At 36.1% G+C, this 25,898-nt stretch overlaps 1 protein-coding gene across 3 annotated transcripts in view; it reads right to left on the reverse strand.

Annotated features, from left to right (window-relative positions):
• The window catches only part of LOC134666674 (paired box protein Pax-6-like), a 57,628-nt gene that overhangs the window by 26,642 nt on the left and 5,088 nt on the right, over nucleotides 1-25,898 (reverse strand). For 2 of the 3 annotated variants that reach the window (XM_063523900.1, XM_063523902.1), the window contains exon 2: nucleotides 15,862-16,047. In XM_063523900.1, coding sequence (XP_063379970.1) covers nucleotides 15,862-16,047 — 186 coding nt within the window. The remainder of the gene's footprint in view (nucleotides 1-15,861; nucleotides 16,048-25,898) is intronic. The other variant, XM_063523901.1, reaches the window with a different exon arrangement.

The raw sequence follows: 25,898 nt of genomic DNA on the forward strand, positions 1-25,898 counted from the left end.
AGTAAGTTGATCTTCCAAGGCTCTTACAACAGAATTTGCAGCTGTTTTCGTGGGTCTGATTATTTTAGCAGCTTCAGTTTCAGCGCAGTGGATGCGGTAAGGCGTTGTCGTTACGGTGCTGTGGCGATATTTGTACGGTACCTAAACTTCTCCATTCTCGAAAGTGGTAACCGGAGTTCTGCGTTGGCGTTACATTCAGGTCCCATGGAACACGAACGCAGAACGCCGGTAACGGCTCTAGAGTCGACGGCTAGAACGAACTCGAGACACAATTTGAGATGAAGAAAAGAGGAATTCATTTCTTCATCTCAAATTGTTTTCACCTTATGTCACATCATATTAGTAAATAAACATGCTTACCTCTTGCTAACATCAAGTTAGCATGGCGTCCTGTTGCGTTTTATTGCTCCGCTTTCGCGACACCGACATTTTCCACGTTTTCCACAAACAAAACCAAACAAATTGGAATACAAACAAGTTTACAAACTTCTTCGTACTTGACAGCAGATTTTTTTAAATGTTGCCTATTAAAATTTGATTAATTATTTTTAATTACATAATTAAAAAGTAACGTTTTAGTGGTCTAAGGTGTGTACACTAGTGTTAAATATATGTAATGGAATAAAATTCATTAAATTATCATATTTCACCCAAAAGAAAATACGATTTCACAGTTTTTATACAGATATCATTCATTCATTCGTTCACTTATTTTTTTAAAGTGGCAACACACTCAATTCAACTTAGAAATTTTAGAATCCGTCTAAAATCTGGCTAAATTTAGTCAGCTTGACGTTCTGGAATAGCACTTGTTAAATCCGCCGTCTAAAATATGATTAAAACTTAGACATTTTAATTTTAGGCTATTTAGGCGATGTGCACGTAGAATCGCGTCCAATGTTTCCCATAAAGTATAATTATTATTGACTATAATTAATATAATCGTACATTTAAATGGTTTATTCATAATGGTTCTATTACCTACATTCCAGCAAAAGCCACTAGTTAGCCTGTCTGCGAAACCTTTCACCATCCTCTAGATATTCTAAGTACCTAAGTAAGTTTTATTTATTTAATCCATCATGCCGTGGGCAATAGCGACCTTTCGTTAGAGAAAGACCGGTTTAGTCAGCTGCAAAGAAAAAGTACTATACAAATTTCTATGCAGAGGGTACCTTTTCTCTGCAGCGAACTGTACAAGTGCGTTATCTTATTATCATAACTATAGGTCACATCGTTTTACTAAGGTGGTTCGTAAGTACTTATTAGGATCACTTATTGAAGGCTTGACGGCATGAAGCTGATTTGTATTGTATTAAGTAAGTAAAAATGTTTTAGAAACTAGTTTTAGTCTGTTGCCGCTTATTAGAAAATTACTACGTAGGTAACTTATTGAGAAACCACCTGAGATACTTATTGGGAGACCTGTAGTTGATACTCCAGAGTCGATAGCTCGCCGAGCTCAATATGCGCGAGGAACACAGAGGGCCTACCGCGAACCACGTTCGACGTGTTGTCTCTCTGTCGCACTTGTAAATTCGTAAGTAAGTTTGACAGGGAGGCAACACGTCGAACGTGGTTCGCGGTACGCCCCCTGAGCCTGAAAGCCATCGCCACCCGCAGCCAACAACCTGTGTTGATTGATAGGTAAATTGCGGGAGGCCGGCACACTGATCATTTCGCGATAATTAAATCGGCCAGGAACGTAATCGCATGACCGAGGGCAATTACGCGCTGCCTAGACAGAGGCGGATCGTGTGAGGTACCGGCAGCTCTATTCCAATGATGCGAAGCTTGACCATTGGGATATTGCTGACAATATGAACCCGAAAATATGGTAGATGATGTGTGCCGCAAGCATTGACGTACTTATATGTCTCAGGACTGGCCTTACGGACAATAAGAATGGGGCCTGAATGGGGCCAGTACAGCGGTGTGACACCGCTACAACGCAATTGGTTGATAAGATCGCATCAAGCACGCGATTGGTTGATGAGTTCGCATCACGCGCGTGATTGGTTGCAACTAGTTGCGTTAGGCTGCACGATTGGCTCGAATTCGCGAGTGACAGCGCTGAACTAGTACCATCTTTATTGCCCTTAAGGCCAGTCCTTAGATATACGTCAATGGGCACAAGCTCAAGTTCGACTTTAAAAGTGAAGTTGCGCGCCACAACGTAAATCACGCTAGGTGATCTAGTTAAGGGTCTAGTCAGAGTGCAGTATTTTTTTGTTCAGTTCGTCAGTTGACGTTTGAAAATAAAGCCTAGGTACTGTAAAATTCATTGCAGTTGCAATCAGCGGACGTCCACTTTAACTGAATAGTTTAACCCTTTTTTAATAAACCTAATGGGCGAGTTACTCGTGATTACCGTGATTACCATCAGGGTCCGTTAGGTAGGCAGCAAGTACCATCAGGGCGTGTTAATCCTGCAAAGCTGCCTTCAATTACCATTCAAGGAAAAGTACTTACTTCCTCGTTTTGAGTTTTAAGTAAATGTACATTTTAAACATGTTAATATATTTTTATTATTTACTGAAACCAAGGTAAAACTTTACCAAGGTATACCTAACTATGAAAAGTAATGACGATAGATAGTTTCAGTAAATATAAAAACTTGACGTACCTATACTTTTTTTAAAAGTTACACTTTTTTTAAAAGAAAATATTTGAGCAATTTTTTAGTAAGTGTGCTCTACCGCTCTGGACCGAGCAAATTGGCGTGCTCTTGTGTTGGAGGCCAAGACTCATTTTGGGTCATCGCGTCAGCCAAGTAAGTGTTTTTTTTCGAAAGATTAGTATTGTTTATATCTCAGCATAAGAAATAATGCAACAATATCATAGAACTCGTTTCGAATACAGCCCTGAAACTGTTGGTAAATGTATATTATTTGCGTGAAATGCGTGCGCGTGTGTAGCTGTAGAGCGATCTTGCGCTTATCATAATTACCTGCTTTAATAGTACACACAACTCGCACTAGCAAGTGAGTATTAAGTTATCATGAACAGGAATTCAAAAAAATAATCGTTAAACAAGTTAAGTATTATGGTTATGAAAAATAGGTATTATGGAAGAATGTAAGAGTTATAGCAAATTTTGTCTATGGGGACGACATATATGACAAGAAGAAGTCATAGTTAACGAGTTTCATCCCCGTCTACCCCAATAAAGAAAACTTTGTCGAGTACTCTCTACATAGGTACTAGATATAAGGGCACTTTAACAATTATTCGATTATTGCCTAAAATATGTTAGTACTTTTCTGCCTGATGTCTATTAGTATTAATAAAAAAAAATGTTTTTCCTGATCGATATTTGTAGATTTATTACTCCGATTTAGTTATATTATGGAAGAAAGTTCTGTTTTTGTTACTACGAATAGGTAGTTTCTCTCTCTATCTCTCCTTTGTAAACTTCACTTTTCATAATAAGTAATTATTCTATCGCTTTCAGTTCTGTTACTAAACTCTTACTCCTGATTCCATGAAGGGGCATTTTTTAACGTTAATTGTAAAATATTCATATGTAAATTAAATAAACACCTAAATGTTTATGAAATCAGTTACTTACCTACCTACTTCCATCCATTTAACTTCATAAGTTTTATATAAAGTATATGCATTGTATACGTATTTTTCTTTTCTCACAGCCTTAAATTTACATACACACAGAAGTGGAGTAATTTTTTTCTCAAATTAACCTTAAGGTCCTCATCGGCCCTCACGAGGCATTAAAAACTCTAATGTGTGTTCACCATTTTTAGCCCAGGACTAAGCAGAATACTGAGGGCCTACCGCAAACTACGTCCGAAGTGTTGCCTCTCTGTCGTACTTGTAACTTCGTACGTAAGTGTAACAGGGAGGCAACACGTGGAACGGGGTTCGCGGTAAGCCCTCAGGTCCCGTCCGAATTCTCACGGTCACTGGTATCCCGATATAAACACGTTGTTTTTACTACTTACTAATTAGCACCCCGCTTGTGTAATAATTGAAACCATATTACTACTTAGTGTATATCATTGCGTACTTACACCCATAAAACAACACATTAACGAGGTGTCAAAACAGAAATCCGTGGTTATTATCGGCTTAAAAGCCTTTTTGCTGCCAAACAAAGGCGGACAATTAATCATCACCGTACCGGTAAGGAAGTGAGAGTCTTAAAGGGCACAATACACTCCCAAAACGCTTAATAAATTTCCACACAAGAGTCGTTTATGGGCGCCCGAAGTCATTACACGGTGCCACATAAAGGACAAGATGATTGTGAGTGACAGAAAGGGCCCGAATCGAGGTAATTAAATTTGTATTAAAAAGTGGCCCCTTAACCGGCGCTAGCGCGTTTTGCCGCGTCACGGCGCTAATAGATCAAAATATTTCAGCGAAGTGGTTGGGAGGCCGATTTGATTTAACAATGTGTTAACGTTTTGATCGTGTTTTGACACGACCTTGTGGCGATTGGTTGCGCTGATTGAAATTCCACCAGAGCTCTGTAATTAGGCATCTGGCTGGCACTCATTGATGCGCGTGAGACGATATGATATAATATAAATAACCAATAGTTTCATCAGAATCGGCCCCTAGACCGTAGGTGTAGCCACTCAGTTCATTAATCGAATATCGTACACAGATTAAATGGGACAAACATTAGTTTCCTTGTGCATAAATGCACACTTAGGATTTTTTTACGCATAAAAACGATTTAGAAAAGTGGCAATATTTTTTATTTCACAATGCTAATCAACATATTTATAACTACAATTAAAAAATATATTAAAATGGTAGGTAGTGATGGAATGTAGGACTTTGTTCATCCAACTTAATGCACCGGGAGTAAACGATGCCTGATTGATTGCTTTTATAGCCCTACACCAAAGGTCTTAGTAAGTAAGTTAGAATGATTTAATAATAAATAGGAATAAGTAGGACAACAATATATTAGTATATTAATATATTAATATATTGTAGTCCTACTTATTCCTACACTCCGCCGGATTCTTGTTTCGTAGGATTCTCATATATATACATATTCGGATTGTGACGTACTAAAGTAAAGCTGCCGAAACAGTACAGGAATCCGGCGAATCGGGAACTAACCTTAATACAAGTATTAGTGTTAGTAAATTACTTGGTTTATTAGAAAACACAATTCCCCTAATAAGAGCGCCACTGGACGGTCACTCAGTCTTCTCAATTTGCAGCTCTAAATGTAACGTCAGTTACCGTGGTGGATTTACCCAATAGTCGTTTACAACTAACTTAAATATTTATATACGACTGAATATACCTCCTTAAACTCAAAATAAAACCGCAATCCCTAGCGATGTGCAAAAGTTGTGTTATTTTTTTCAATTTTAATAAACAAATAATAGTACTTTTTTTTTTGTCAATGGTGGAGGTAATCCTCATTGGATACTGCCAGGTGTGGAAAGTATGTTATTATTTACGAGTCCGAGATCTCTTTTATGAGCCCTAGGCGAATAAAAGAACCGGGACAAGTAAATAATAACACTTTCACACGTACATTGAACGACGTTTTTTAATACATTTGAGAAAAAATCACAATATCACAAATATTGGTAGCACTTACAGTTACGAATTTTCCCTTAAACTTGAATGATATTTTATTTATATCCAGCACTATAAACTTCATTCAGCGTAGATTTATATTGCCAAAATTAATCACATTAACTCATTTCATACAAAAACAGTCTTACAGTTGCAATTTAAGATAATTATTTAGAATATTTAGATACAACTAAATTTCAAGTGAAAATGCCGGGCGCCGGTTTTACTTTTTAATTTTTTTTTTGTCTGTTATGGACAGGCAAACGTGGCAAAGATAGTTCCATTGAGCCAAATAATAAACAAAATGTAGTTCAATATCGTATTTTACAACGTTTTAAATAATAACAAATAAATATTTACTTTATATCATGTAACAATACTTTTGTATGTAATAAATGTCTAAGGTCAAAATAAAAATATATAAAGTTTTTGAACATCCAAACTCTTTGGTGTGAACGTACCTATAGATTACGGTCAGAATTCAATTTAAAAAAGCTGGAAAAGTAAAAAGCACTAGTTCGCAAAAAACAACTTTGCGAAGGCTAAACAGCCACGTAAAGTAGCACTTTTTGAGCAACTGTATTAAAAACAGTTTTTCGATAGTTCAACATCAAGAAACCATGCAATTCCAATAGAATATTTGCACACCACGATTGCGGAAGTCGATCATTCTGTTGCAATGACAACATCATAGTATCGTGCTCTGTCTGTGTTATTATAAACAATTTACGCAAGTTAGAATAATTCTACTGATGAACACTGGTACTTTGTAGTTTTTGCAGCAGCCTATTGTACCTGTTGAATGCAAAATTAGTTATTAAAGAGAATAAGGCTCTGTCCCTCTAATTATTGGCTTTTGATAATATCTTATGAAATTAGTAGCACTGACTACTCTTCTTATCAATTTCAAGGCACGCAATTCAAAGCTATTCTTATTTATTACTTGTAACTAATGTCAATAATTTGAGATTCTGTCGCAGACGTGTTAATAGTAAAAATAATTGTCTAAATGCACTTGTGTACAAAAGAATATTGTAGTGTCCGACTATTAGTGACCGAGTAAAAATGCATGCAATTCGAATTTTACAAGCTTCCTATAATTAGTTAGTAATTATTAAAAGTATTTTTTTAAATAACTGTTCTTGGACATTGTTTATTTTATGAGACAGTTTTATAAGTTACCTATACAGGTACTTACAACACCTTTTAATGTCTAACACTCATCAATCCTGTAAAAACAATGTCCAAAGGACGATAAAGTCTACATTTAACTATGTTATCTAAGACCAAAGCACTAAGTTATATCAAAAGTTATATGACTTGTAAATTTCAAGCCGGTTTTTAACTAACGTATTATTTTTATTGACCACTTATCACAATGACTTTAATATGTATACGTCATTCTAAATGTGTTAAATGTTAAATGGTAAAATATGCACTCGATATATTATTACAGTAGGTAGAAAATTGATAGATCAGAGGAAACACATTTATCTAGAAATAACGTTTCATGAATAGCGGCGGCCACGGCCATTAAAAATTCAAATTGACGTCGAGAACTGGAGCAGAAAAGGAAAAAGCTTTGTTCACAAAGTAAGAATGTCATCCTCGGTACCTAATTCAATTTTGATTATAGGACCAAAGCCTAAATACGGCTTCATTACTCGCCGCGGCGATCCGCGGACAATCTTTCCGAGTAGGTATCATTACCTACCTACCAAATTTACCTCAAATAAAATTACCGGTTTAATATGAAATTAGTCCAGTCGTGATTTCGACGTTCGTCTTCTATTACTTACACATCTATTCAACAAAGCGGAATCCGAATCATTAAGGCATTTATTGGACTGATATAATGATATGTTCAGTAGGTATACATTAACTGCGATTCTCATGTAGGTAGTAACAAATGGAACAAACTTTTATGAATCACGGCGCGATTCGGGAAATGAATTAGACATTTACTAGATTATTAAATAGTAACGATATGTGACATTCCACGGCAAAAGGTACCCTATGGCGGTTGGCATTTACGCTATTATTAACGCCGCTCCAATATTATTGCGGCCATAAGGTATCTTTTATGATTAAGTCCCCAATCCGCATTGGGATAGCATGGGGACTATAGCCCAAGCCCTCTCGCGCATGAGAGGAGGCCTGTGCTTAGCAGTGGGACGTATAAAGGCTGAAATAATGATGATGAAGGTACCTTTTGCCGTGGAACATCACATATCGTTATTATTTCATATCTAGTGAATCTCTAATTCATTTCCCGAATCGCGCCGTCAATTACGTTTAGTAATAAATAATACTAATAATCGATCATTAATTATGAAATTACATTTCCATTCGTCCCATCTGTAACAGCAATTTAAATATTCTATCACGTAGAGTAATTTTATGCGTGCCCATTTTCATGCCGTCAGCTTAGAAAATGTTTGGGCTAGATAGTATTGAGCTAACCTCATGTATGTTAAATACTTAAGTGGATGGACATGACGGCCCTGGGCGTAACGTAGGCCAGGCTTCCGTGGGAACAGACACGTGACGTTACGAAACCCCCACAGGCGAAAATTGATTGACACGACACTTTGAATGTAGGTAACGTAACCATACTTTAAGTTAAGCACTTTAATTTTGCTGAGTTTCTGTTCATAAATGTTAGACTTTCTTGTTGAGTGTCTTGTATCTATTGTAATAGGAATAGGACAGATCATAGATAATAATAATGGGTCGATAGAATAAATAAATGTTTTAAAATTTTTAAAATACAATATGTAAGTAAGTATTTGTCAGTTAAGTGGATTTCGAATACATTTGTTTAACAAACAACGAAAAATACATATGTTCAAAATAAACAAAGTTGTTTGACGTTACGGACCGTTTAGAATATTTTGATAACTTAGGTAGTTTTATGTAGATGTTTATGAAGTGAAAATTAGGTTGTAGTTAATACTTGGTACATTTTGTCAAATGAAGAAACAAGGAAACAGCATAACTTAAATCTGAAACATATACACTTTAAAAGTGGTAGAATTTATTGATTAGGTCGCATATAATTAATTTACAATTCATATGTATTATTGACGTTATAAGCCCATTACCGGCACCCGTTGGTCACGGGTAGTCTGAGAAAACATAATAATCTCTGTCAAAACATTGAAAACCTACAATAAACAATGTGTAAATCTAAGTAAGTAGTAGTAGTTTCTTAAGAGTAACCAGAAATGACATGGTTCTTAACATTTTAATGCTAACTAATAGGAAACGGATCCTAGTTATGTCGTATTCGACGAAAAAAAGGTACAGTCTCTAAACACTATTCTAGGCGACTATTTTAACGCCCACGGTTGCTTCAAATAACCCGTTCACGACTCCCGAGCAAATACAAAGCGAGCATGTGTTCTAATTACACAGCGCATGGATAAAAAGCATCAAATTAAAAGACTGGGCACAAGTGACACCACAGCGTTGTGGTGACCACGCTTCGTTTCCAGTCAAACCTAACATTATAGAGCACTAATTGACCTCTCCGCTTCGTGCAAGAGCATTAAAATGACTAGGAGCAGTGCACATACACAATGTCTCGGTTTTAATTACACGCTACTCGTGTAGTTTCCTCCTGCAAAGTATTAACAATTGGCCTTCAATTGATATCTTTTGTTTCGAAAGTACAAAAGACGGTTGAGCGAATTGTTCTGATGATGCAAAGTGAAGACATGTATAAACCATTAAATTAATACACAATAGACGACGTCGTAAACAAAATTGTTGTTCCCACAGTTTTAGGTATTTAAATTTGATAACCTTTTAGCTCATTTAAAACTGATCAAACATAATGATACCGTGGCGACGATTAATCGCAATTTGAAGGTGTCTTAGAGAGTGGATAGGCAAGTGCCGAATGACGATTTATTGATAAACTTAAATACAGACGGCAGCACTATAGTGATAAACAGCACAGTCAAATAAATGGTAATTGCTATAGCGGATCACCGATAAGGTGGTTCTCACATCAGAGCGGGATCGCGACGGATTGGGCGGCGGCCTGAGGGCAGAAGAGCGGTGGCGGCGCAGACGCAGCCCAGTGGCTTATAATTAACACGCAGCAAGTTTTATGAATCGATTAGGATCTAAGCTTTCGTCAATGGCAGCTTTCGTCGCGGCAGGCTCCGGCGATGCCTTATCGTTGATTAATAGCGATTGAGATTTTTACTCCAACCGTGTTATTAGAGCACGGCAAACCACAGACCCGGCCGGCTCTCTGTCGACAAATTGCGGACTTGTCATGAATGTTTTCATATCATTTATATTTATTTAATAATTGGTTGTTCTTATCGCGCCAACAGCTATCGGTTTTGTTATTTTTTAAACTTCTGAAAGCTTAGTTGTTGGTAAATATGCAAATTTATCGTTTATTTCATTACCTACGCGCCGCAATACAAAGTGTGTCGAGGAGTAAAAACCGAATTTTGAAAGCATTTACTGCGCGCTACTTCGAGTATAAAGATGACAATATATGAATAAGAAAACGTTGTTTGTTAAAATGCTTATGGTTTTTAAGATAATGGCGACAAGTAGAGTGTATAGTATAGCTACCCAAAATTTTTGTTCCCCATTATTTTTTGTTCCATTCGCGTTTTTCCCCACTTTTTTATTTTCCTATGCAGTTGTGTCACTATTAGGCTACTTTCTCGGACGCATGAATTTCTATACGTTTTTGTTGCTACGCTTATTTTATTCCATGCATTTTGGCTCCTAGTCCGTATTATCTCCATACCTATCATGTACCTGTAGAATTTATTACCATTATTTAATCAAACACTAATATTTTAGATGGTTAATATTTTGCCCAATCTTACCTACCGAACCGCGATCAGAAAGAGATTAGAAATAACAGATTTCCATAATTTTTTTATTTTATTATTTACATTATTTAAAAAAAATCGGTGTTTGTTTAGTTGTTAAGATTTACTTTTAAGTAAAGCGGGTATTGATAAGATTTTTAGTTTTGTTATTTACATATTAATGTAAAATTTTAAAGTTTATAATAACCCATGACCGCTTACAAACATTTATCATATTTATTTATGGTGTTTTTTTTATGTAGAATGACAGATAGTCTCTATGGACTACTCATACGTATAGCGGTTTGATTTTTGTAAATTTTAATTGCAATATCTCAAAAATATCCCTGGTTTTAAAGTTATACATACAACCTCACATACAGTCAGCATCATAATATATTCGATAACAATCCAAGTGGCCAACATCCTTACCTACCGTCATACAACTAAAAACAAAGATCTGTTCCGATATCCTCGTGCCGCCCAATGTGCAATACATTGTACAAAGTGACACTCAGCATAACTGCCCAGACTTTAGAAATTAAATTCAGAGCTAAACGCCCAGTGTGCAATACGCTGTACATAAAAGTTTATCAGATTTCAGTTTTAAATTTTCGCGCAAATTTGGAATTTACCTAGAGGTCGTGAATGGTCGGTTCAGTGGCGACCATTTTGACAGCTGACGTTTGACAGATATTCATCGACAGTGTTGTACTTCCGCAATTATTCAAACACGCGAGCCACATGGGTATATAATCTTGATTTATTAAATGAATCATGGTTTTTTTCGTTTAGAGGCTGACATAAAAATTATCCTAAATGTTTGTTTTATTGACATATACTGTTATTTTTTTACAAAGGCAAAAATTAATATATTTTTTTCTTAATCGTAAGATTATGTTCATCAGATTGCACACTGGGCGCTACTGTTATAAAAATACATAATATAACCTACAACTAAAGGTTCTTTTGATAGTTTATTTTTAGGTCTGCATGATGATTTACTTGTTGAATACGAGCTGGAAGACTTTTTGCCATCACATAAAAAAAATTGTGATCCTGAATACCAACTTTCTAGTGATGAACCAAATATATAGTCTTAGTGAAAAACAAAGTTTCGAAGAAAGTGATACTGAAATACAGCAAACATACAATAACTTATATATAAATAAGAAGGATATGAAGTGTTATGTTAAGGAAATTTATTAACTATTTTTCAGACCTTGTTATAAAGCATTTCAGTGTCAAATATGAATGTGATAACATACATAAAAAGTGCCCCAATACTAAAAAAAAATATTTCTAATTATTTTTGACTTATTATGTAACTATTTAAGAAGAATAATAATAGTCAGCGGCTACATTATCTTGATTACATGCCTTAAAGTTGATTTAAAAAAATATATTATATTACTTAACAACATCAATCAAAAACCCAATGTGCATTTAAATGAACAAAAGATACGAAGGTGGAATTCAGTTTAATGTATTCATTTTTATTCACATATACCCCCAAAAAAATATAAATAATCCTGCTCGAGTTTTTTGTAAAAAAAAATGTTTGAAGTGCGTGGGCAGTTACGACTTCAAAATATTATGGCTCATATATTGCACACTGGGCGTTTAGCTGATCTTGCGTTTTTTTTCTTGGGCGGCACGAGGATATATTTAGCTACTTTGGTTGCCACTAATTCTTTGACGCTGACTGTACTTCCTACCTAGGTACCTGAAGAGTGAAGACCTATGTAAGTGCATAACTGATACTATGAATTGGTAATTTTTTGACGTTAAGTTTTTGGTTCATACGCCATTTCACTTTCAGTCATTTGGTGTGACAGAATAACAGTATATGATAACATAAAACAAAAAAAAAACATAGCCACAACCGAATACAGAACCTCCTCCTTCTATGAAATTGAAGTCGGTTAAAAATAATAGTGAGATTTGGTTCTACAGGTACATGATAGGTATGGAGATAATACGGACTAGGAGCCAAAATGCATGGAATAAAATAAGCGTAGCAACAAAAACGTATAGAAATTCGTGCGTCCGAGAAAGTAGCCTAATAGTGACACAATAGGAAAATAAAAAAGTGGGGAAAAACGCGAATGGAACAAAAAATAATGGGGAACAAAAATTTTGGGTAGCTATACTATACACTCCTTTAATTACAGCCCAAGCAAGCTAGAACTTGGCACCCATATAAATCTCAATTCTTTTTCCGGCGAAGTCAACAACAACGAATATTCTCAATATTGAACTTGGCTCTCATCACATTTATGTTTTTGATGGGATTGTATTACATATATGTACACGAATAAAAAATAGTATATTAAATATGTTTTGTTGCTTTGATAAAATTGCTCGTAATTTAATTATAAATATTATCATTGCTGTTTGTACATTTTTATTTATTTATCTACAGCGATTAACGTAACTATACGTAGGTATTTACTTCTTAGTAATATCTTTGCAATCAGTCGCAGGTTGTCGTACCGTACGTATTGATCATTCTAAGCGGGCGGGGTAATTATTGCAAATAACTTAGTTGCCGGCTATAATCGGCCTCAGGCTCTATGGCTCGGTTGGATAAATTAATGTATAGATGGCCTACCTATAAATAATACATGCACTAATTGTAGTAGGTATTCGAAGCCGCGAGGCAGAATTTTACTCATTAATTGTCCTGCTGACTATATACTCAACGATCAAAATTCAACACAAATTGAATATGAGGATGTACACTAATATAATTTAAATTTAGTTAATGCTCGACATATTTTAATATCCGTTACGAAGATTTTCGACAGTAAAAGCCTAAACGCGAATCGAAACATGCCGAGCGAAAAAATAAATTAAGTAAGTAAAAGCCAGGAAATTAGAAACAAACAAATGATATGGCACGCAGCGTAACTTGCGACGGAAAGACAGGTATGGCTATTCATTAACCTTGCAATTTAAGGTTTTGGCAGGAGGTTGTCTTTGAAAATATAGTTTAATTTCCGTGTGATATTTCATGGCATTGGCTCCTGGTTAAAATGTGTACAAAATCAATATAAATATGTATTAAAAATGTTTAGTTAGCCCCCTCTTAAATGTACCTATTTTAATATCTATGTCTTACGAATAGTTAAGTATTTTTTAGTGTAAATAATAATTTTGTAGTGTAAATAATATTAAATGTGTTCCTGCGTGCCCTGACCATTGAACGTGTACACGCAAATAAATACAAGTGCCTAAGAGGCCAATTCAAATTTACATTATGTCATCATAATGATATCTAAATAATGTCACTCGCCCGTGCGTCTCGCTCGCACCAGTACCTGTATGGACAAGTATACGAGCGAAATGCACGCGCGACTGACATCATTAGAAATATCATTTTTATGTCACAATATGAGTTTGAGTTGGCCTCTAATTATCGTCACCATGCACTAGTCGCATACGGAAAGTCGCTGATGCGTTACAGGTCGTTCCCCCGTAAAATATTTCGTTTAATAATAGAGGAGACTTAGGGCCCGATTCGGATTTTGAAATAGACATCTATTAGATATCTTTTAGACATCACCAAGATACGATAACGATATGCTTAAGATCTTACCTGTCAAATTTGACATTTGCGCGATTCTGGAAATACTCTTGAACGATTTCCACAGGATATGACCTAAAGATCCAATTCACATCTAATAGATATCTCTATCTAACGTAAAAGTGACATATGGTTGCCCGAATTGCGCTGCAAAAGAGAACTAGTTGATATCTAAACTATAACGTATGGATAATGAATAATGGATCTAGTACGTGTCGTCTCTTGTGAATATCTTGAAGTTCGAATACGGCAGTTAGGATAACATCGTCAAAATTGTATTTTTGTTGTCAAATCATTGATTGCACGTAACACAACTATGGTATACCTTTAAACGAGCAATTCTTTTATATTTATTTATCTACTTAAAGATTTCGATGAAATTAGTAAGTAATATGTGACGTTATCTATGAAAAGGGACCTTATTGTCGATGGCGCTTACGCCATTATTAACGATGCTCCGGTATAAATACAATGCCGCGCGACGCTGTGCGGCTTAAGCGCCATCGACAATAAGGTCCCTTTTCATAGATAATGCCCCATATATTTTCGGGGCCGAAAAATCGATCTCCCTGTGGTGCGGAGGTATCCATAACGGTTTTCCCGGTCTTATCTCTGGGAAAACGCGCATTTTTGAGTCTTTACATGTTTTCCGAGCAAAGCTCGGTCTCCCAGATATTATATAATAATGATTTATCGTCAAGAAGCTCACAATAGTCTAACTTATGCGCTACGAAATGTACGTATTTATATGTCGGTACCTAGGTACTCATTTAACTGTTGCGTGTGTAAGCAATCATGACAATAATATGTACGTATTTCGTGCCTACTTCGTTCCCGTTCGTTAGGTATCCTATCCCAGTACTTGTATCATGCAATCAAGTTCGTAGGTGATTATGTGGCTATGTGCACATGCCAAATTTTACAGATATTTACAAAAGCACACTGCTTGGCTTGTGGGACACATGCATTAAGCTATAAATATAGTAAAAGGCAAGCCTTTATATAAATATAAATTTAGCTATAGTTTTGCGCCTCGGACACGGATGAAAAAGAGTTTTCGGATTTTAACATGATTATACAGTCAAGGAATTTAAATTCCGACCCATTTAGTACTTTGTCACAGTGACAACCGTATGAGGTCTCTAGCGGCTTTCATATTGATTGTCACTGTGACAAAGTACGAAATGGGTCGGAATTTAAATTCCTTGACTGTACAAAAAAAATAAACTCAAAGTGGAGGCCATTTTTACACACCTTTTGGATTTTTAGATGGCAACTTTGATCATGATTAAAGCAAATTTTCCGACATACGAACCGCGAACCGTTTTCGAGCTATAAGCAAGAAAACTTAAAAAGAGCAAAAAATTATGCACATGGCCTGGGATTGAGCAAACTCGGATTACGCGCATTAAGGACCAATATAGCTATTAAAACGATTTCCAGCTTGCTGGGAATTAATTCTTCGATTAAATCTAATTTGATTGGTCTAGTGGCAGAAATCGAAATCAAGGATCTCTGGTTTGAACTTTGAACTTTACCAATAAATTTCTTTGAAACGTATATTTTATGTATAAATTATAAATGTTTACCTAGTTTTGACATTGTAATAAACGTTTTTTTTTAGCTTTAAGTTTGCATGGCATATTTTGGCTAAACATGTCATACTAAATTAATTCAGGTAAGTACTTTTGACATCTGTATGCATTTACCAAATAAATATTTCTATATCTATTTAAGCAAATAAATATTTCTATATCTATTTCTGAAAAGCTACTGAGTCACGTGTTTTTTTTGTTTTCACCATTTTAAGATCCATATGGAATATACAGATCCACCTGAGCAAGAGGACTTGCTTACCAAGCAACTTGGTAACAGCACCTTGCTGTGACAGCACATGGTGCGCGATGTCGTAGTGTCGCAGCCCGAAGCGTGACAGCTCGAGCAACCGCTGCTGTGACAGCAGAGAGGAGAGGGGGTGCGACGGCGGGTACAGCGGGGTCCCGGAGCCACCGGTGCCTCCCGACGACGACGGGGACACTGGTACTGGAAACAATGAAACATAACTGTTACATGGTACCATCACGCTCCACGATTGTTGCTCCATGTTGGGTCCTAGCTAAATTGGTTGTTCAATAGTTACGCTATAGACTTTCCAATTTAGCAAGAACCCTAATTGACATAACAATTTTATCCGTGTGGTGACTGTAGTTTCTGAAGTAGGTTGGGGTGAGATATGACTACATTTAATACATCATTGATCATGATCCTAAAGTATGTATTTTAACTCGTTTGATAAAATCGTAACGTTTTCATATATATAAATAAATATTATAGGGCATTCTTACACAGATTGACTAAGTCCCACAGTAAACTCAAGAAGGCTTGTGTTGTGGGTACTCAGACAACGATTTATATAATATACAAATACTTAAATACATAGAAAACACCCATGACTCAGGAACAAGTATCTGTATCATCATACAAATAAATGCCCTTACTGGGATTCGAACCCAGGACCATCGGCTTCGCAGGCAGGGTCACTACCCACTAGGCCAGACCGGTCATCAAATATATATAGATTTTCATCAAAATTCTTCTGATGAAATGGTAGTTGTGTTTGCTTCGTCCAAAACTTTCGTCGTAGGTACGTACAGGTTAGTACCTAGGTACTTATTACATTACTATATCAAATATTTTACATGTTTTGAAATTTGGTCACAGTGATCAGTGTTGAGATGGCATCTCTCACCATACCATGCTGTTTGAAAAATACTACAGTAAATTAAGTCATACAGAAAATTACCCCACTGATTTGCCTTGGACGAGTCTCGTTGGAAATGCATTAATTTTTTATATGTTTCCATAATGAGGGCGCCTCGGGGTAACATTTCTATGATCACGGATTACATTGCTCAGTCATTATGCGCGTCATTATGCGACAGTAAAAGGTATATGCGTCACAGCTATGCAATCACGGGTAGAGCCTCCAAGCGGTCGAAGCTCGAAGGCCGAAATGATGTATGCGACATCATTGCACAGGTAAATAATCACTTCCGAAATAAATAAAATCTAGTTTATTAGAGCCCAATCCGCATTTGGTTAGCGTGGGGACTATAGCCCAAGCCCTGTCGCGCATGAGAGGAGGCCTGTGCCCAGCAGTGGGGCGTGTATAGGCTGAAATTATTATTATTTTTTTAGAACTGATATTATTTATTTTTTAATCCCATAAATGTTAAGCTGATTGAAAGAAAAAATTATAAGAAAATCAGTTAATCTAATATGATTTTTCATCAGTGTATCTACTTAGGTACAGTCTATGTTTTCACTTAATGTCCAGGTATACTTAGGTATTTATTAAGCAATAAGACCGTATCCTTAATACTCATTAAGGTACCTCCTTACAGTACTACTTACCTACGTTATATATACCTTTGTGTTCTGTTTTTGAGATGAGCCAAAATCACTTCAAGCGCCGCTGTATATGTATATCTACGTTTTAGTTCCTACGCACCTCGTCTTCAGAGGTCCTACCGCGAAATTGCGGGGATCCTTCTCCTTTACTCCAATGAAGACTTAATTAGAGTGACAAAGAAAGATGCCCGCCATTTGCGAACTTCGATTTTAGCGGTTACAACCCAGTATTCGATACCATTCATGTCACTTAAGCCCAATGGTTTAATGACAAGTCATTCAAGGGTCAGCGGTGTGCATTCATTGCATAAAGCTCCCTGTTATTCCATGATGACAAGCTTCGACACTTAGCCTCTATAATTTTATTGAAATCACCCCATATAATACAATTTCAAAGGAACATTGTTAAAAAAGCAATAAAATAAAATAAAAAGACTTTAGTGGACGTTCTTTTGATGTCCTGATTAAGAGTGCTAATATTGAAGTTTTTAAAAATATGTAGGTACTAAGTAATTGAAGGTATCATCAAAATTTTATATGTATCTCAATAATCCGGCACTATTGCTGACGCGGTAGTGCCGGATTAAGAGCAAATCTGCATAATGATATAGTTTGATGCATTTTTAAGTATGGAAAATTTGATTGTTTTCTACTATTTGAGTGAATTGCAAAAAAAATGTAGGAAAGTACATAGTTAAGGGCCTGTAATTAATCAAAAGTTAATTGATTCCTTTGTGTAAAGACAAGTAAGCCATTTATATTTAAGTTATAGGCATGAAAGTGTGTTAGCGTATGCTAAAGACTTGTAGGTATGTGTATGAATTAAGTACAATAAATACAATACAATACAATTTACATGGTTAATTTTCGTAACACAAATGAGTCAATTAACTTAAGACTAATCACAGCTTTTTAACTACGCTTAATTATATAAAAAATTTTTGCAATTCACCCATTTAGCCATTTACCTCTCATGAGTGCGAAAAATCTAAGCAAAGATAGTAAACCTGGATTATTTGCACTCCTTTTTAGTGCCGGATTACTAGATGTACCGGACCATCGAATTGAACTTGAATTGAAAAAGTTAACAATCAATAAACATGTTAATATCTGCTATAAACTGACCTCTGAGTAAACTTATCAAGTGCGAAATCAGACCACTTTGCTTTGATTACCCTAATGGATCCTAAGTTTAGGTATGTTGGCCATATTTAGCTAAGGAGCAACGCCTCCAATCTTGCCTAATTTGTCTTCAAAAGCGTCAGATAATTATGTATGTAAAACAACTTGATACCATTATAGCTATACACGAATACATCGTAAAATATTCAATTATAAATTAAGCTATTAACTTAATACACCATCATAATTTGTTTATCAGGTTAAGCATCGAAATTAATGCAAGTGGCATAACTTGCTCATAACTTTACACTTTTTATTGGCGAGTCTACAAGACCATTCTGTCGAGAAAAGTATTATCACGCCTTTCCACACTGAACAAGCCAAAACAGCTTTCAACACAGACTAAATAAGGTCTTATTTGAATTGGTTTACTTTTTGATCGGGAACGAAGAACTGGACATCGACATATAATTTCTCGTGTAATCGCTTTAATAATCGAAGAAAAAAAGTGATATTATCTGCCCACGGTTAATAAATTAACACCGTTTAGAGCAAAAATGTAGATTCTTAGTGTCGCTACTATTATAAATAAAGTGAGCTCGAACGCTCCATGTTTTAATGTAGTGCCGGGGTGCGTGCGTGTGTGTGTCTTTATTTGGGTGCGTGAGCAGTGAGGTCTTATTAAAATATTTCGAGTGGAAACTGGAAGGACCACTTAGTGGTACCCGGGAGTTCACGCCTGAGCTGATACAACATTAAGCCGACAAGATAGCTTATTTGTGCTGAGCTGAGGATTAGGGGCAATAAATCACTGATTAGAATGTATTGACTCGACATTGACTGCAGTCGTGGCTCCTATTTATCGACCACTAGTTTTTATTACTTTATTTCACCGGTTTGGTTCATGCTTATCATGTGACATGGTTTGTTTTACAAACTAGTTCAATGTTCATACTTAACTAGTGCAATATTTTTACAATGTATTGGATTTAAATTGAACCCTTTATACATGTAAACAGGTATGTCAACCTAATTAGAAAACTAACACGACATTAATCCTTTTTTTATTAGTGTCCTTCCAGGTGTCTAATAATGAAGCAGCAATGTATGTCTGATAAGCGATATAAATAGTACCTAGTTATTTAAGTGTACAGGTTAAATTATCTTCGTAAAAGATAAGTTCCGCGACGCAGCTTTGAAACGTGTTAGCATTTAATGACGGGCCTAAGACATTTGTTGGATGGAAGTTTACACAATTAGTTCTTGCTATCGACATACTATACTTATAAACGTAGATGCTTGCGATACGGGCACCTGCACACCGCGTTAAACATGCAAAATGTAGCGAGGGGAGCTTGCAGTTCTTGCAAGATCGTCCGAATGTGAAACAGTTTTATACAAAAAATACTGTTTACCGAGGAGAGGGTCTACCGCGAACCACGTTCGACGTATTGCCTCTCTGTCGCACTTGTAAATTCGTACATAAGTGTGACAGGGAGGCAACACGTCAAACGTGGTAGGCCCTCAGTTTTATAAAAAAAATACTGTTTACCGAGCAGTCTCGCCGCTATTAATGTCATCGCGCAGCCGGAAAATTACCACCTTTCGTGTAAATTTTAATATGAAATCGAAAGTGTACACGCGGGCCCCTTTTATGGTTGCAAGAACGTTCAACTAAAATTCGTTAGAATTGTTTTTAAAAATTCGCATGTATTATGTTGATGAGTTAAGAGTTAAAAACCGTATACTCGGTCCGGTAATAAAATATTATTTTCGAATGATTCGTGTTAAATTGCCCATGAGATTAGTTCAAGTTCTTGCTTTGAAAGATAGGTAATCGGATGATGTCTGGATTTATGTTGCTGATGATAATACACATTTATTTCCTGTCGCGTTCGATTACAAATTAATAAAGTAATGTTTTGTTTGCGAAAAAAAATCCTTTGGAATTAGGATAACCATTGAATTAAGGTCGCCTCCAAAAACTCGCGAACTAAATTGACATGAGTTTGACAAATAAAATGATACCTGGCCCCAATTTCACATCGGTGACAGGTGCGAGAATTGTAAAACATCACTGTTGCTGACGTCACAGGCATCCATGGGCTACGATTGCCACTTACCATCGGGCGGGCCGTATTCCTGTTTTCCACCATCATTATTATTTAAAAAAACTTTATTATTTTGGGTAAAAAACAGATATTTCTCTTGCGAAGTTTTTGACAATTGTCGAAATTTAGAAGAATTGTAGGTAATTCTCGACAGGTAATGAGTTATATGTCGGAATTTTGTGACAATTGTAGTGTTTCTGTGACAATTGTCATAAACTTAGCAAGAGAAATATCTGTTTTTTTCCGATATAATAAGTTTTTTTTTTAAATAATACAATGATGGTGGCAAACGGGAATACGGCCCGCCCGATGGTAAGCGGTAACCGTAGCCCATGGATGCCTGTGACGTCATAACAGTGATATTTTACAATTGTCGCACCTGTCACCGTGGTGAAATTGGGGCCAGGAATAGCAAAGAAAAAATAGTCACGGGTATATGTCGATAAAATGATATCGATAAGTAAAATATTGCACTTACTACTCATGTCATAATTATAAAGGGGTCACAAAAGATTTCGATTAATATGAATGTGATGAGAAAAGTGGTTAATTCGATTGTAATTGTCAACTTAAATGTCCAGTTTAGGGACTTGTCTTTACAATCGAAGCAATAGGGATACCGAGGCGATTTTTGCGTCCACACCACTCAAATTAAATGAGAAATTAATCAGATTAAATATACGAAATAATTCTTAATTATTAAAATATTTATTTAATTACAATATGTTTATTCAATATCCTTGTCTCTATTAGAAATCTATTAGAAATACCGACATTCTCTAATTCAAACTTTTTTGAAAATATCGATATGAACAGCACTGGCCAAACTGTGGTATCATTTATGCACATTGGCCTGTCAATTTAGTTCGCGAGTTTCTGGAGGCAACAGGACGTCCACCCACAAGATGGACAGACGACCTTGTTAAGGTCGCCGGAAGACGCTGGATGCGGGTCGCTTCCAACCGGCACGTATGGAGGTCCAAGGGGGAGGCCTATGTTCAGCAGTGGACGTCTTATGGCTGAGATGATGATGATGATGATGATGATTGACTTAAGTATATGAATTCTAAATTAGTAAAATAGGAATCGAAAACATTAACCAAGTCACATCAGGGAATTATTTGCCCCTCATATCATAAATAACTTTTCTCGCTGACTATACTTTTTAGGGTTCCGTACCCAAAGGGTAAAACGGGACCCTATTACTAAGACTTCGCTGTCCGTCCGTCCGTCCGTCCGTCCGTCCATCTGTCACCAGGCTGTATCTCACGAACCGTGATAGCTAGACAGTTGATATTTTCACAGATTATGTATTTCTGTTGCCGCTATAACAACAAATACTAAAAACAGAAAAAAATAAAGATTTAAATAGGGCTCCCATACAACAAACGTGATTTTTGACCAAAGTTAAGCAACGTCGGGGTCAGTACTTGGATGGGTGACCGTTTTTTTTTTTTTTTTTTTTTCATTGTGGTGCGGAACCCTTTGTGCGCGAGTCCGACTCGCACTTGCCCGGTTTTTTTTATCCAGGGGCGCCTCCTTGATTTCCTGGATAGAGTCAAATGGAGAGAGCTACACCGACAAGAGTCTAACTCTTAAATTTACGACGACGATACTTTTTGCTACTAATATTAGTTGCCTGTGGTAAAAAAACAAGTATATATATACTTGTACACATCGATACTATTCTAAAAACCCCAAACACAATTAGGTTGTGTTGTTTCATCACAGAGTTCCTATGGCCACCCCCTATCTCCAGCATCAACAGATCAGGTCGATAATAGCATACTTGCATTGTCACCCTATTTACATACATGTATGCAAATCTTCAGCTCAATCGGAAATCAGGAAGTGCGTCTAATTTAGCTTCCAAGATTTGACTCATAAACTTAAATACATATTTACTAACAGGGAAAGTATATTAAACGCTTGTAAAAATATTAAGCATGACACACAGCCTACATAAAAAATACTCATTCCTCCATCGCGTAAGTTTAAGCTCGCAAATCAACTCATTGCATATTCAGTGAGGATGATCGAGAGATTTAGTAGCCTTCGCGGGAAGTGCATCTAGAACGGAAGTGAGCTTTTAATAAATATACCGAGTCAAGCTACTGTGCTACTTTGTCTGCCTTAGTTAGTTAGTTAATTTTGTGAACATTAATCACTTTTTGGCGCCTCTGGCTTATTTATAGTATTTTTCACATACGTACGGTGATAGCTGTCAGCTAAATACGATTTTGCGTTTTAAGGTTATATTGTATAGAGTTAATATCTGTCACCGTATCCACGCTGAACGAAATACAGGAGTAAAACAAAAACAGAGGGGATATACGATAGGTATAGTGACTAGGAAAAGTAAAATATGGGGCAGATCCTCCAAGCCAGCGAAACCTCCAATTCTTAGCGTAAAAAAAGTTGTCATCATAAGAACACTAGTATACTGACTGCATAAACGGATCCCCACTAATTTTGTTACATGCTGTTCCTATATATTGTAGTTCTGTCTATAAAGATTCAAAACTGAAAAGTTTAACACTAGCTCATTTTGCTCGTACTTATAAACGTAAGTGCTCGATGAATGTGATTATATCAAATCAGTACTTATTTTAAATTCTGTCGAATTATTTTGTAACGGATCATCAGATCAGTAGTGATAACTAAGACAAGGGTCAAATATAATTAGTAAAAAGGCAAAAAAGTAACCAGTTCACTGCGACAGCGACATATAGTTCGTTTTTTTTAGCAATAGAAAGAACTCCGCAGAAGCAAGCGTGCAGTTTTTATCAGGCTTGTTAATTGTTAATAATGATTGAATTATCTAATGTAGCATGGTCAATACATATAATTTACTTCAAATTGTTACCGCTAAAAGTGCCAGATTTAGAACCACAAGCGAACTTCTGCGAAGTTCTTTCTAATGCTAAAAAAAACGGACTATAGGTACGTACTTTTATAGTAACTATTAGGTACTTACTGATTATACTTGTACTTGTAAAGTTAAATATCAAATCAAACGTAGCCGGCAGGCCATCAATAAAATTATTTTGGTTGTTGGTAATAACATTACTCAAATTATTGCAAGCAACGTTTTTGGGATTACCGAAATTCCGGCAAATACTGTCATTGAATTTGTACAGGTGTTCATAATGAGCGACTGAATGAGTAGCCGACTTAACGCCCCATTAACACATAGTTACAATTGTCTACTAATTAAGCAGCATCGCCTCAGTTTACCAAGCCAGCTGATTATTATGCGTGATCACCATTTAAATGTTAATTAGATTTATTAGCGCACCTGATCAAACCTGCCTCAATATAAACGTTGACGTGAAAAGCAGACTACAGCGAATTCCTATCGCGGACTACCGGATAGCCAGCTCAGACAAGCCAGTATACAATGGGATCTTACAACGCATAGCCTCGCTTCGCCTCGAGGGTATAACCATACTATTTTGCTTAAGTCAAACGCTCGCCCACGTTAAGAATACAATGCCTGTTGCCAGCACTCACCTAGCAAATGTATTGTGACTCACACAACAATAATGTATGTTTTAGCAAACATAACGTCCCTGCTAATTATTAACTATATAAATTAGTAATTAAATGATTCTCAGCATATACAAGTTAACGATTCACATTTAGATGGTTATCTGAGCTATTATAGATCCTACTACTGCGTTTGCATTCTCGACTATTACAAACACTATCTTCGATCGGATTAAATAGTCAGCGACGTCTCTGCGGCCATAAATTCCGTCTGCTGCTGTCGGTTTGTTTGGTATCGTTAATCAAAACGTACCAAACATGGGGTACAGTCAACTGTAAAAATATGGGTGTAGCCAACTTATTCAAAAATATGTCCCATAGTTCTTAATTCGCTGACATAAGAGCTATGGGACATATTTTTGAGATGATTTGTGCACCCATATTTTTACAGTTGACTGTATTTACCTATTAATTTGTGTCTTTAGGTATTTAAATAAGTAAACAAACAATTTGTAAATTTTCGGGTAGTTATAACATTTATTGGTTAACCGAACAAATACAAAACCGACTGGACCAGTCACTGAACTACCTGATTTTAACCTACATTAATTATTTGATCATGTAATATTTTCATATAGTAGTAGTAGATTTTGTTTACTTTTATTTAAATACCTAAGGATACAGTGTATAGTACCTATTAATGATTTTAATTTATTTTTATCTTTTCAAATTAATTTTGTCTACGATCTAGTATTCGTAGAGGTTATCGACTTAGAGAGGTTCTTACAAGTTTTTCTCTGTCTCAAAGAGGTTTCGAGTTACACAGGTAAAATGAATGAAATTAGTATTAGAGAGGTCAGTAATTATATAATACATAAGTACGCGTAAAGTACTTTCTTTTTATTTTCTTCGAGTTACAGTTGATACCTAAATAATTTCGTGATATACTCGTAGAGGTGATAAAAAATACGTAAGTACATTTTTTAAGGAGGTAAAAAGTATTGGGTTTCAAGATAGCCTTGAATGGAATCATTGATTACTTTGTGTCTTAAGAAGAATACATATTTACGAATTATGGAGGTTTGGGGCTTTGAAGGGAGCATTTTATTTGTACCACTTGTTGATGAGGATTTCGCCTTATCGAGGTTAGAGTTAGCGAGGTTCCTCTTTATACTTTATTGTTATACGAAACCGGGTTTTTATTGGGTTATTTCTGCAAATTCTGGAACAGTGACAAAATGAACGTAAAATATATATTTTGAGTCAGACTATATGAAAACCGACTTCTTTCGCATGCCACCGGCGCTACGCTTCGATCTAATATCGGGTGAATATTGAGCAACCACCGCCGGAAACGCTACCGGGCAATCTAGCGGCCGATCTACCGATTAATTAGTTCGATCGGCGGCACAATGCGAACAATGTCCCGATGGCAGTGGTTTTCGCTCACTCATCGCGGCAGCTGGGTGCGCGGGCGCCGATGACAAATGACGATCTACTCCTTACGCGCGCTAAGGCTCTTGACTGACGAAAGGGTGTGTTTGAACATTATCTATGATTACTTTCTGGAAAGTCTACGCTTATATTTCTTCTATAATACTAACTTTTACTTACTACTCGGTATAAGTTTTTGTTTGGCAGAGAATTAGTCTTTTTAATTAAGTCTGCCATTTGTACTTTCGTGCAAAAGCTTAAATAAATACATAAAATATAAAAATACAATATGAAATGTGAGACTGAAAGTTTGTAAAATGGGCCACT

The sequence above is a fragment of the Cydia fagiglandana genome, chromosome 8, assembly GCF_963556715.1.
Source record: "Cydia fagiglandana chromosome 8, ilCydFagi1.1, whole genome shotgun sequence".
Taxonomy (NCBI): domain Eukaryota; kingdom Metazoa; phylum Arthropoda; class Insecta; order Lepidoptera; family Tortricidae; genus Cydia; species Cydia fagiglandana.